Below are 14,897 nucleotides of genomic sequence, written 5' to 3' on the forward strand. Positions count from 1 at the left end.
CTGGCACCAACAGGAGTTGTGCTTGGAAATTGGGAGCCTCGCTACCTTATCACATCAAATCCCAATAAAATACATTTATGTTTTTGGTTGTAACATGACAAAATATGGAAAATTTCAAGGGGTATGAATACTTTTTCAAGGCACTGTATGTCAAGGAGCAGAGTATTGAGCCATAGGCACAAAAGGGGCTGCAGCCATCAGAGTCTCAGTGTTAAGAGATCCAAAATACTACTGCAACCTTTCCCAAGTAAGCAATGAAGGCCTGCTTAAGTTTGCAAAGAAAGACTTAACCAGATGGAGGAACCCCTTTGTAGTTTAACATTAAATGCATTGGAAGGTCATTGTCCACATCTGCTGCTGACAGACTCCCCAAAAGAAGAATGCCTGCTACAAAAGAATGGGAGTGACCCCAGTTACTCAATGTGGTGGTCTACCGAATGGGTCTCTCAAATGATCCTGGAGACAAGTGGAAACTACTCCTGCCAAGATAGCATAGAGAGACTGTGTTGGAAGTCTTTCATGAAAATCATGGTCACTTAGGGCCTGAAAGAATGTTCCAATTTGTAAGAGATTGCTTCTATTGGACTTATGTGCATGCTGAAGTTGAAGGATACTGCCATACTTGCATACAATGTATACAGAGGAAGACTTCATCCAGTCAGACCACAATGGGCCATCTTCAAAGTCAAAGACCAATGGAGTTGGTGCGCATTGACTTTCTGGGGTTTATTTACTAAAGCTGGAGAGTCCAAAATCAGACTCCCTTCTGCATAGAAACCAATCAGCTTCCAGGTTTCATTGCTAAAGCTTCATTGAACAAGCTGAGGTTAGAAGCTGATTGGTTTCTATGCAGAAGGGAGTCTGATTTTGGACTCTCCAGCTTTAGTAAATAAACCCCTCTGTGTCTGGAGCCTGACTAGAGCAGATAGGGTCTTAATGGTAATCACTTCACCTGGTATGCCCAAGCATTCCCAACCAAAGAGCAGCAAGCATCTACGGTGGCCAAAGTTCTGGTAGAAAAGTGCTTTGTCCACTACAGCCTACCTCAATGCCTTCACTCTGACCAGGGAAGACACTTTGAGAGTAGACTCGTTAAAATACTGTGAGACCTTTTAGGTACACAAAAGTCAAGAACAACCCCATACCTCCATCAAGGAGATCCTCAGCCAAAATAATTTATTCACACTCTCCTATATATACTTGGGACTCTTTCTGCTGACAGAAACCAGCATTGGAGCAGACACATTGCAGCTATCGCACACGTCTACAACACTGAAAATGATGCTACTGTCAATTCACCATACATGCTGATGTTAGGGAGGGAAACTTGACTATTAGTCGACTAAGCATTTGACACATATCTATATCATACGTTGACGATGTCCCACAGAGGATATGTGGACTGTTTGAGGAAGAGCCTAAAAACAGCATGTGAGAAAGCTCACGCTGCCTCAGGCATCTGGGGGCAGCAAAACAAAAGAAACTTTGACCTAAAGGGGAGGGTACATGACTTACAGTTTGGCGACAGGGTGTTGCTGAGGAATCCATAACTGGAAGTCACAGCCCTATATTTTCTGCAAGTATACCAGATTCGCCCAGCAGGAAGCATGGGCCCACTAAAGACCTGGCATTGAAATCACCTACTGCCCCTATCAGAAGCAGTCCGTGTGTGCCTCAACAAGCAGATCCGCAGCCTACTTAAACTCCCTCTCAAAGATCACGACCAATAACCAGGTCTCAATTTATGCCGCCAAACACAGACGAAGAGGACAGTGAGGACAAAAAATGGGCAGACTGGTTGTGGCCGTCTACACAATCAGACTGCCACATCTCCACCTGCTAAAGAGACAGATGCTGGAACCCTCAGGCCTGATGCTCCAGAATTGATACCATACAGCCAATCCTTGGCAAGCCAAGAAGCCCCCCCCTGATTTCCCTGACTGCAGAGGTCACAAACTCCTCAACTTTCTTTTCTATAGCGTCAGAGGAAGAGGCAGTTGGACCAGAACCACCCAAGCACACAGAGCAAAGAGAGAAGTACACTTTGTGCCCCCCCCCCCCCCAAAAAGACAGACTTCCGATACCTATAATAGCCGTAATAATTACATGTAAAACCCGACAGGCTAGTCGTATCCAAGTTGCCCCCAATCAACTTGGGTACATTCAGCCAGTCCATACATAGTTGTAATCTCGGCCTGTCCTTGCTGGACTGGCTTAAATTCAAACCGTCTATGGCCAACTTAACACATTCAGCATAACCCAAATACACAAAAACATTAATGATCTGATTTAAAACTACTTACTGTATATACAACAACCCTGGATAGTTACCCAAAATATTAATGTTTCCCTTTTAGAACAAGGAAAAATGACAGCTGATTGACTGTTACAGGTTACCGAACATTAGACAGTGCTTTATTACACAGAGGCCAAAGCTCTGCCCCTTACCTGATACCTCTCCATTAGGGATATGTCCTGTAGACAGGCCTTTGCACTGTCTTCCTCAGACATAAAAGTTGCTATCAGAGTTTCTTGTTCTTCTACATCATTCTTCAAACGCTGTATTTCCCGGTTTATTGCCACCAACTGGTTTCTCAATTCAGGGATTTCTTTTTCCTTAAGATCAATCAGCATTTGCCTAAAGAGCGAATAAAAGGTTTCATATTTTTTAAATCTATTTACTCCAAATACACAACACCTTATATATTGTATTCTAAATGGCAAATCTTTTTAGGCTGCAAAAATCCCAACATTAAAGCAAACCTGTATCCACACTAAACCTAATGAATTGTCAGTAATATTGTTAGAGGGCACACTGATATGCCTACAAATACCTATGAGTATCTTTGTGAGGCTGCAGTGCTCAGTTATGCAGACATCTATACAGTTCCTGAAGATCAGGACCTGCCCTCTCTCACCTCCTCCCCACCTCACTACTGGTCAGTGACACTGAATCAAGCCACAGACTAACAGTGAGGCATGACAGGTGAAGAAGAGACCAGATCTGAAAATCAGAAACTGAATTACTAAAACACAGAAAATCATATTGCACCTGTGATACCATTTTAAAATGTGGCAAAAGAGATGCATGTTCTTCACCTAAAAAAAACAAAACAAACAACACAAAAAAACACTTTGTTAAAGACATGTAAAGCTAGATGCTCGAAAAGGTGCATGAACTACTTTGCTGCTTTTTTCACAAATAGGGCAGGCCATTCATTTCAATTCAATGAATGGACTGCCCTATTATTTGGTGAGACAACGCACAAAAACATGCATATGCACAACACAATTTTGCTTGCATTCACAAAACGCTTTAGTGTAAATGTAGCCTTAAGCCTGGGTTAACACGTGTGCTGTGCGGCATACTGCATGTGATTCGCACAGGAACTGCATTGCATTCCTGTGCAAATCACATGCAAATTCTGTGCGGTGCGATTTGAGCCATACATTTTGTATGGCTCAAATCGCACCAAAAAGGTGCAGAACCCTTTTTTTGGTCCGCACTAGAATCGGATCGCATGGGTATTCACATCTGATATTGCGGACTGATTTCAGGATGTTAACATATACACCTGCAGCGGTTTGCATGAACAGGGTGCGATTGTGGTGCGGTGTGGAATTCACACAAAAACCGCTGAGAATTCCGCACCACATCAGTGTGAACCCAAGATAAGGCTTCACAGATAACTTTCTACAACTGTTAGAAGTGCACTTGCATATCAAAGTATTAAGATGGCCATACACACAGATTAACAGAGCAGCTTGACAAACCTGCTTTGCTTTGGGATTTGCATTGTGACAGCTGGTGTTGCTGGCTGTCAAAATACCCAACAGTGTATGCATCTGACTGGATGCAGGTGCTATTTGGTTGACAATTTTCCATCTGGCATTTTAATTTTTCCACCAAAGTATGTTAGACAGGAGGGTGTCAAGAGGAAAGATTTCAGCAAGAGGACACAGCGGCGCAAGGGACACATCTCGATAAAGGGCAGTTGACCACCAAAGATTAAATCAAATAGGGTTGCACTTTCATTGACCAGTCAACATATAGTGTATTACTAACTTGACAGTCTCCCCTCAAATATATTCTCAGAATAATTTTTCTTTGGAACACTCTTAGTTTGAAAACTGTAATTGGTATAATCCAGGTCTCTAAAGTGTCACGCAGATTGAACTGCAAGCCACATACTGCCTTGACAACCTAAGATCGCTGCAACTGGATTTGTTGCTATTAATCACAGGTTTGTCACATATATTTAAAAATAGTTGGTTTTAGTTATTTAAATTTCTGATTATTATACTTACAGTGCAGACAATTACAATCAATCAGAATAAGAGTTCTTTTCTATCGTAAGATGCAAAACAACTGCACTAATCAGGGTTGCTTCATTAATTAATGAATAGCAGGTTTTCCTCTCAGTTCTGCAATGCTATCGCCACCTTGTGTGCAGGATTGAGATCTCTTGTCCAAAGAGATTATTGTTGTGTTCCTATTAGTTAAATTATTTCCTTTACTTATATTATACCTAGTTATTTAGTTTAAATCTGCTAAGTGTTTTTTACACGTATACATATTGTGTATACGACCACACACTTTTTTGGTTACTGCTGTCGTGCTCATTCTTTGAAGCCAATTTAAAGTAAGGAACAAAAACATTTTTACAAATAGCTTGTAAATACCTAAGTATGCATGGACACATTGGGTAACATAAGGGTGCTTTTACAGGCTGAAAAAAAACATGCCTGTAAAAAGTGGCTTTTTAAGCCCTGTGTGCATGAGGCCTTGGACAGAAATGTGTTACAAAAGCGACATGATGGCTCTATATAGATGAAGTGAAGTGTGGTAATGTAAACAGATCCCTACAGCATCCAAGAATAAGTCTTTTTGTGGATACAGCTACATCCAGCATTGTTGGCTCTACATTGATGGTTGTAGAGTAACCTTTACAGTTTAAACCTGACATACTACTGTTACATTCACCTGGGGAGCAGTCCATACGATATCTTTACTATCGATGTACCTAGTTGGATGGATGGTTGCGCAGCGGTGCATTTGGGAATTACACACATGCTTACCATGACCACTCACATGTAGAGGGCCATGGTGCTCTGGTAAGCTTTTATGAAGTCTTTATTCATTAGGTGGAATTATTTCTCCATCTGTGGAGCTCTATTTGTTTTTATAGGTGGGTGCACCACTATTCTTGCACTCTCAAGCTGAACTTTATTATTTATTTAACATTTATCTGTGGAATCTATCGTGTGTGTCATATATATATATATATATATATATATAATATTATGTAAGATATTTAAACTTTTTATGTTATTGTTTATAATTTATAGATAATTTTGCAGATAATATAGTGCTGCTTTTTCTTTTATTATGTATATGTTTGTTATACCCAGACATCAGGCTGGCTGCTGTGATCTTTTCTAAAGTTTGGGGGAGGTGAGCGAGGTTTTGTTTTTTTCTTTTTGCATGTAAAATAGCTCCCATCCAGATGATGTCTTTTTCAGGGAAGACTTTGCATATTTCAAAAGGGGAATGCCAAACTGCATGCTGCATCTATGGCAACAGCATAGCTTCATAATAGAAGAATCCGGGTGCTTAACTGGCCTGTCTGCAGTCTAGAACTTTCACCAATTGAAAATAATTGTCACACCTTGAATTTAAAAATATGACAAAAAGGACCCAGGACTGTTGAGCAGTTAGAATCTTAGAATCAGGCAAAAATTGGGAAAACATTCCTCTCCCAAAACTCCAGCAACTGGTCTCCCCAGTTCCCGGACATTTATAGTGTTGTTATAAGATGGGATGCTACATCGTGGTAAACATCGCCCTGTCCCAACTTTTTTGAGACATGTTACTGCCATCAACTGCAAAATTACATCATTTTTTTCTCTTAAAATGTTACATTTTCTCAGTTTAAAGTGATTCTAAAGGGTTTTTCTTTTAAATAACAAACATGTTATACTTACCTGCTGTGTGCAGCGGTTTTACACAAAGCAGCCTGGACCCTGCTCTTCCCAGGTCCCCCGCAGGCTCTCCTGGCCCCTTCCTCTTGTCAGGTGCCCCCACAGCAAGCAGCTTGCTATGGGGGCATCCGCTACTCTGTGTGTCCATTCACACACGGAGCAGTAGCTTGGCCCAACCACCTCTCTCTCCTCATTGGCTGACTGGCTGTGATTAAACAGCAGCGGAAGCCAATGGCTCCCACTTGCTGTCTCAGCCAATGAGGATGTAGAGACAGCCAGGACAGCCGAGGCTCTTGTTCACATTGCTGGATCGCTATGAGGCTCAGCTAAGTATTGAGGGGGCTGGGGGTGCTGCTACACACAAAACGTTTTTTCCCTTCATACATAAAATGCATGAAGGTAAAAAACCTTGAGTCTTTACAGCCACTTTAAGCATTTAATATGTGTTCTCTCTTCTATTGTAAAGATAATATGGGTTTAGGAGGTTTGCAAATCATTGCATTCTTTATGTAGATCTTACACAGCGTTGCAACTTTTTTGGACTTGGGGTTGAACATGGTTGATCATATCCCTCTTAATCACATATTCTCAAGAAATAATACATTTCAGTTCACCTAATCTTTCCTCATAGCTGAGCTCCTCCATGCTTTTTATCAAGTTTGGATGTCCTTCTCTACACTTTCACCAGTTCTCTATTCTATTCGATATCTATTTTGTGAACTGGGGCACAAAACTAACTGCATTAGTCAGATGACATCTCACTGGTGATTTGTACAGTGAATTATAAAAGTATGTCTCCATAATATTAGGCCCTTTGGGTATGGATTCTGAGGGGGACTTCATAACCAAAAAAAAGGTTCCCCCAATTCATACCAGGCCCTTTGCAATGATAAAATGTTAGGACCACGCATACCAAATAATCATCCAGCAATTTTTAAGAAGGGTCAGCCGTTGCATTATACCATGGAGTATAATTTAGTTTACCGACTTATTTGGACTGCCTTTTTTGAGAATCTTAGGAGATTTTTCCCTTTCAGATATGTGGCGTTTGTAAAACGGCTGGTTTAATAGTGCCCGTACTGGAAATTTTATGTCTTGTGTTATCCATAAAATGTATAACAATAAAGAATTTACCACTTGCTCCATTAAAGCAACTGTTTATCTCCTAGAGCTCACATGTGATCTTCAATATGTGGGCTGAACCATCAGGTGAGAATTGGAGAATATCTGGCTAATATTGAAAAAGGATTCAAGGGGTATAGCTTTATCCTGTTAGCCATAATAAAAATCCCTCCTCTTTGAAAATCATAGGAAGTGATGAAGACTTTTCCCACTGGAGTGGTTGCAGTATCAAAAGGGAAATAGCAGGAAAAGGACTCAGGTGCGACCCCCACGAGTGGTACCGGAGTCCTTAAGGTCCCACCTTGTAGAAAAGCCCAGCATAGACAGGCTGGTGAAGAAGCCACCCAGCTTAGAAACAGATCTCTTGTCTACAGCGCATGTGTTTACAACGATGTCTAGGATTCCAGTCCAAGGTCAAACCAGTTGCAGTGACAGCGGCTTCCTCCATCTTCAGCATGCTTTCATCCCCAGCCAGTGGCCAAGGCTGTTCCTTGAACATTTCTGGCTCGCAGGTCATCTTTATGCTACGCCCTGCACATGCGTATTTATGTGAGTGCATTTCTTTTTCTTTTTTTTTAATAAACCGACATTTATTTTTTAATGCTACGCTATGGGGTTGCACTATTGTTTCTTTTGTTTTCTTCCAGAAACTACCTTGTGTCTTTTTACTGCGTTCAGTTTTGCTATGGTGTATGGCCTGCGACATGAAACTCTCTTCCACATCCTTACCTTAGTAGCAGAGTCTGGCTATTGCTCACATAGTTTTAAGTCTCCTGTTTATGTTTCAGTTAATGACTGTGTTTAAACCTACATATGAATTTGATAGTCATTAGCACCTGCTTGGTGTAATTGGTTAATCATACACCTGACTCTAATCCTACAAAATCCATGATTTTGTGCAAGTATACAAAGTGAGAAAGAGTAAAAACTGATGGTGGTTTGAAGCCAAAGGGTTGTCACACCAAATATTGATTTGATTTAGATTTTTCTTCTGTTCGCTCACTTTGCATTTTTTAAATTGATAAAAATAAGAATGCTTTCAAATATAGGTTTTGCATATTTTACAGCATTTCTTCACACCTGCCTAAAACGTTTGCACAGTACTGTATATCATCAATGCCAGCATGTAAATTTTTATTATTTCCTAATGCTGACAGTTAGCCTCTCGGAGGTGCCTTCCGTCGATCTTACAGCGGTCATCCAGAAGAGTTCCTGCAGATTGCTGACATACTCTTCTTTACTATTATGGAAGGTGAGTGTATTGGTTGAAGGCTTTGTTATTGTTGTTCTAAATAAAACTCTGTTTCCCTAGGGCGGTTGTGCGCTTTCTCCTTTGGTTGTTGCAAAATGAGCCCCATCTGACTGCACCAAATGCAGAAATTTACTAGAAGTAAAAGAGGTTTGATGAAAGAAAACAGTTTTGTTTCTCTCAGGAGGAGAGTAAAATTGTCCATTCTCCTAGGACACTAGCAAACAACTGTGACGTGTACAACCATCTAAGGCAGCAACATAACTCAATATATCTGAATAACGTCATCCCATAATTATTAGAGTACATTTAAGAAATGTCTGTGTTAATGAAGACAGGTTAAACATAGTAGACATACCTCATTGGCTTCAGTTCCGTCATCTCATCCCTCCTTTTTTCTCTTCTCTTTAAATCACCTTCTGTAGACTTGAGTTTATCTGGAACCAGACGCAGTTTGGACTGCATGTCATTAATTACATCTTGCAGCTCAGCTTCTGAGGGGAAGATCCTTTGACACACTGGACAGCAGGGCTGATTCTCTTCTGTTAGCTGGGTGATGAACTGAGTGTACACAGCTGTGGCACCTGCCAGCATTGCTGTAACATAACATACAGTAATAAATATATATTTCCTTTACCTATACTACCACTAAAAGCCTCTCTACTTAGGCAGTCATATACAAGGTGCTTTCCTTACAGAATACTCAACTCCAAGTGCATCACAGAAAAAAGAGGTACCTGTGGTACAAAATGCAGTCATTGCTGAACCCTCTGTGAGCTTGTGTACACTGAGGGCCGGATCACAGTATAGAAACGCAGTCCAGATGCTTTCCGGATGCGTTTTTGCATTATTTTTTATGCATTTTTTATACATTCCAGTTAATTTTTCCCATTTTTTTTTTCAATTTCAATAGGGACATGTGCGTTCCAATGCTTTTTGGTGCACTCCGGTGCGTTTTACCGGGTTCCAGTACAGTTTTGTGCAGAAAAAATGCAGCATGTTCTACTTTTTTTCTGCAAATGTAACGCACTGGAACTGAAAGCACTGATGTTAACTATGACATTGACAACCATATAACCTATTTTCTGTGCGTTTTGGATGCAGAAAAAAGCAAATGAAAACGCATGTAATGTGAACTGGCCCTGAAAGTGATACTCTCCATAAGCTTCAGTAACTGCTGCATCAGCTTAGGTATGAACTAAGAGCAGTGACTATATCTGAAAATAGTTTAAGTAAAAGGATAAAAGGTATGAGGAAGTAAGTGCCTATGTATGTGTACAACAATAAGTGCAAGACAGATTTGAAATGCGTTTTAGTTGTTGACCTCTAGAAAGGAGTGTACTGTATATCAATGCGAACACAGATAGGGGTAGAGATGTCATCTGCCCTATGACATGATACCTAACTTACTTTCATTCTGTTAATAGGGCACAGTTTTAATGCGTACACATTTTTACATATACCCACTGAAATGACTAGCCTCAGGTGATACACAGGGATAAAACAAATCCTCCTATAAAGGTTGTAACTTTTTTCTGCAGCCCTCTCTTCTCTACATCCTCATAAAACACAGAGATCAAGGGCTATTACTCAGCAGTAGAAGGGGGGAGGGGGGTGCAGGGATCTGATATCACATGCACTGCAGAGCTAGAAGAGTACAGAGCAGGACACAGGCAAAGTATTCATAGACCCTGGGCTATATGTTCAACAGTGGCAAGCATTTGAGGACACGCCCCTTTGGCGTCTCCCCAATAAACCTACCTCACTCTGAGTGTTCAGTTTTGTAGCAATGAAAGGGAGGGAGGCCTGCGTCCTGTACCGTACTCCAAGATATGGAACTTACAGGTAAATTAAAATTCCACTCATCTTAATCATACAGTACAGGACACAAAGTATTCATAGGCCCCAAGACATCGCCAAGCAATGATAAGAAGGGTGGGCAACAACTAGGCAAAGAGAACTGTGCCAACAGGCCCAACAATATCAAGGGTCAAAAAGACCCAACTTCAAAGTGTCGACATAAGAACATAGCGGTCGAAAGCTGCATTCACAGAAGATTGGACATCCAACAGGTAGAACTTTGAAAAAGAATGAACAGAGGACCAGGTGGCCACCTTGAAAAGCTGGGATACAGAGGGCCAGAGCTGAAATGTTCAGAAAACACCCACCGATTTGGTGGAATGTGTGCATAAAAGCACAGAAGGAGAATGATCCTTGAGAGTGTAAGCTCTAGCAATCAGGTTTCTTAGCCATCTTGCGATGGTGGACATGTGTCATCTTCTGGGTCACCTGCTGGTGGTACTGTGGTTCCCAGAGTCAAACGGCACAGTTTCGGTGGTCACCAGCGGTTGTCTCCCAGAAGCTGGGCTGTCCAAGTAATTAGGCTGCACCTGATGTAAGCTACTGGAAGGTATATAATCCCACCCATAATGGAGATTCAGTGCTTCTGTATTCCTCCTGCAAGTCATGTCCCTGTCTGAGCCTGATCTTTGTTCCTGATCCTTGTTTCTATCCTTGGACCTGCTCCTTGTACCCTGCATCCAGATCTCCCAGTACCTTGCTCCCTGCTCCTTTGATTTCCTGTCTTAGTCCTGACCTTGCCCTGCTTGACTGTGCTCCCTCCATTTGTATATAGTTAGTTAGGTTATCATTTGGTTTGCTGCACGCTCATGTTTATTGTGTTAGTTTACATTGTTTATGGTTTATTGGTGTTGCTGTTGGTATTGTAAGATAGATATTCATGTTAATAAACTTTATCTAACCTTACTCAGCCTGCTTCCTGATTTCCCAAGGTACAGCCCACTGATCTGGCCATCCTTGCTGGATGCCTGTGGTATTTTTGACAGCATGGAAGCAGGGTTCCCCTTGAAAAGTCCTAGGCACAGGACAAAAATAAAATCTGTCTGTCTGATCTGATTAAGACCTGAGCTTCAACAACTATGCCATTAAAGCCAGATACTGAAAAACAGGATAGAATATAGGGCCCTGAGACAGCAAATTTGGCCTGTTGGAAGAGGCCTGGGGTCATCTGCTTATAGTCTGAGTATGTCTGTATACCAGGTTCTTCTTGGCCAGTTTGATGTAATGAGAATGACTGTTTTTCTCTCTTGCTCTATCTTTTTAAACAGACACACTGGAGGAAATCCACAGATTAGCCTGAACAGTACCACGGAATTATTAAAGTATGCAAAGCCAGTGCCAAAGGATCCTCTGTTCTGGCTGCAAAAAAAACAGATTTTAGTTGAGAATAGGTCTATACATGGAGTCCCACTTTTCTGGCATATCAGAATGAAGATGTCTGGGTGAAGGGAACATTCCCCTTGAACAGGTAGTGATGGCTGATGTAGTCTGCTTTCCAGTTGTCCACTCTTTGGATGTGGACCACAGAGATTGCTGGGCAGGAGTTTTGTCCATGACATTATCTGATTGCTTCCTTCAAGGCTTCAGAGCCATTCCATTGTCTGACTGCACCCTGAAAGCGTGTCCTTGCAGAAGGGGGGTTCCAGTATTGCAGAGCTACCTGAACTGCTCTGACCTCCAGCATGCTGAAAAAAAGCCTGGCTTCCACATGTTAAGCTCTTATTTGTCCCGGACAGACTGGAACACTCCTCTCTATCCTGAAAGACTGATATCTGTTGTTATTACTTTCCAATGATAGGGAAGGAAACACTTCCCTATTGTTAAGGCTGGGCTGGAGATTAACTAAGCTAGAGAAATTCTTGCTTTGCTGGACAGGAGCATGTGTAGGTTGAGACTAGGGGCATACTTGTTCCAGGTCAACAAGACGATGTGTCTTGAATTAAATTGGGAAAATGGTACATAGGAGGCTACCATGAGGCCTAAAACTCTCATGAAGAATCTCATTCTGGGATGTCTCTGTAACCTCACTTCTTGAGTGTTTTCTCCATGAGAAAGAATGTTTTTTTCTAAAACCTGTGCTTGAGATACATCCAGGACTAGACCCGAGCATTACGAGTGAAGAGAAGGCTGGAGAACAGATTTTTTTTTATACTTGACCTCCCAACTGAAAGCCTGGAACATCTTAATTGTCCTGTGGACATTTTCTGACAATTGTAGGGACAGAGTTCTTCAAGACTCGTTAATATGAGATCTGAAAAGGCCAAGAAAACATGCTAGGACCTATGTGCATACTCTGGTAGTACTGGATGGGTCAAAAGACAGTGCATCAAACTGGAAGTGATTGTCTGGCACTAAAAAACTCAAAGTGCTGATGAGGTGTATAAATGGGAATATGTAAATAGGTATTTTGGATGTCTATGGATACGTATGGATGTGTATTCTCCTTGTCTCAAAGAGACTGTTACTAACTTTGTAGATTTAATGCAAAATTTGTGAATTCAGGGGTATTTGTTGAGGGATTTTAAGGTCTGATAATTTCCCCACTGGGATTTGGTACCATGAATAGGTTTGGATAGAATCCTTTGAACCTGTCCTGTAGGGGTAATGGAACACTAACTCCCTGGGACAAAAGATGGTTCAGGCAATTTTACAAATCTGACTGTCCTTGAAATGTCTTTGGTTGATCTGAAAGGAGAAGGTGGTGATGGGGTAACATGTGTAACACCTGTGACTTATAGAGAGGCAAACTGTGGTAGACATTCTCTCACTCTTTGAGTCTTCCCCAAAGCCCTCTTCATTGGGAAGAAGATGTATTGGGCATTCATGGCCCAAGGCTTGCACTGAAAGGAAGGGCTGAACTAAAGCATGGGTACAGCATGATACTGGGAAACTGGATCATGGGGAAGAAAAAGCTTCCACAGCTTACTCCAATACTGCTTCAGTGACCTCTTTTATTCCACTCTGTCTGCCTCGTCTAGGGCAGGCATATCATGGTCCAACTCAGGTAGAGACATGGGAGCAAGAGAAGAGGCATGGCATTTTTGAGCCTCAACAAAGATGGTTGTATTAAACCAAATCTTGGTCAGAGGAATTATGACCTAGATGGAGAAAATTCTGATTTTGTCAGGTAGGCCACTTGTGTGTCTGAATTAGAGCTAAAATTGGATGCAGAGACCAGTGAGTTGGCTCTTGCTCCGCTGCAAGGGGCACATTGACATTCTGAGTGTTGTGCGGGCCTTCAGCAAAGCAAAATTTGGTTTTGTAATGGTTCTCTTTTGCTTGATTTCCACCATAGCTATGTGTGAGGATATTGTCCTGTGGGGTACTCACTGAGTAGGATGAGGAATATAGGGTAGGCGTGTCCAGGAGAAAGTAGTAACCCGGGTGCAAACTGTACTGTAGCAAACTAGTGGCGAAAGAGTAGGTGGATGCGCTGCGTACCATACAAAGGGCTGTGATGTGATGTGACATCAGATCATCCATCTGAGACTAGGCACTGAGTGGTTGAGATTAGTGTGAAACCTGAAAAGTTTACACTGTAGGCAATACAACTGAAATATCATCTAGGTCTTTTACAGTAATTGTCAGAGCATACGGAGTGACCCTGTCTTACCTATCCACGAAGCAAGACTGTATTTGAAGTCCACACTTCGCCCATCTCAGTGGGCATACCCCCATCTGGGACTGGGTTCCATAGGGATGGACCACAGCCGTGGACCTGTATAGCACCGAGGCAGACTACACATGTTGCACTAAGTGGCAAAATAAGCATCCATGCAGGATCCAGTGCCTGGGACAACATTACATTAGGCTCCGAAGATCTACCAAGGCTGTGCCAATCTGGATACACTGTTTCTATCTGTGGCATTAGTAGACAGTGAGGAGTAAAATAATGAATAATAATAATAAAAAAAATAGTTCAGCTAAAAGTTAATTTCCATGAAAGAGAATAAGTCTATCACCTTAGGACACGAGCCAAAATTGAGGATCCTTGGAGTGGGGTAAAGTTATAGGGGAGAAGCTCAGCAGGTGTGTCCTCAAGAGCTTTGCCAGTGTCCAATCACCTGACGATACAACCCTTTAACCAAGGATCTATGAATAATTTGCCTGTGTCCTGTATTGTGCAATTAAGATAACCTTTTTTTTGGAGTGGGGGGGGGGGCTTGTTTTTTTTTTTTAAGTTCATTGACGGAAACAGCCTTTCTTCATTATCCATGACCAAACAGTTTTATAGCCCCATTTACAGGTGTAGGACACTAGGCAGAAAAAAACTTGGCACTTCCTATGGGCAGTCCTCTCAGGGCATAAAACCCCCTTTCTGCAATACAGCTCCAGTCAGTCACAAGCAGTGTCAAGGAAGGAACTCCCAAGAGGGATGGGTGCTGTGTCTGTCAATGAACTCGGAGAAAGGGATTTTGCGGTAACAAAAAAATCCAGTTTTCTCTTACATTCAATGATGGACACAGCCTTTCTTAATTATCCATGACCAAACAGGGATGTCCCAAAGCAGTGCCTCACAATGGGTGGGCAAACTAAAAGGCAACATTAGCAACCAGGCAAACATGCCAGCTACCCAAACAACCTCAAAAGAGGCAAACAAGAAAGCCTAAACAACAACCTGTAAGACCTTGCGTGGCTAAAACAAGCATCCGAAGATGAAAACACAACAACCATGGAAAAGTGC

At 41.8% G+C, this 14,897-nt stretch overlaps 1 protein-coding gene across 2 annotated transcripts in view; it reads right to left on the bottom strand.

Annotated features, from left to right (window-relative positions):
• Positions 1-14,897, bottom strand: part of RAD50 (RAD50 double strand break repair protein) — a 181,473-nt gene that overhangs the window by 73,653 nt on the left and 92,923 nt on the right. For both annotated transcript variants that reach the window (XM_089694055.1, XM_089694054.1), the window contains exons 14-15: positions 8,712-8,949; positions 2,449-2,638 (exon numbers count right to left, since the gene is read on the bottom strand). In XM_089694055.1, the coding sequence (XP_089550181.1) occupies positions 2,449-2,638; positions 8,712-8,949 (428 nt within the window). The remainder of the gene's footprint in view (positions 1-2,448; positions 2,639-8,711; positions 8,950-14,897) is intronic.

This window comes from Staurois parvus, unplaced genomic scaffold (genome assembly GCF_062004578.1).
Source record: "Staurois parvus isolate SC_StPar_1 unplaced genomic scaffold, SC_StPar_1.0 ptg000648l, whole genome shotgun sequence".
Lineage (NCBI taxonomy): Eukaryota > Metazoa > Chordata > Amphibia > Anura > Ranidae > Staurois > Staurois parvus.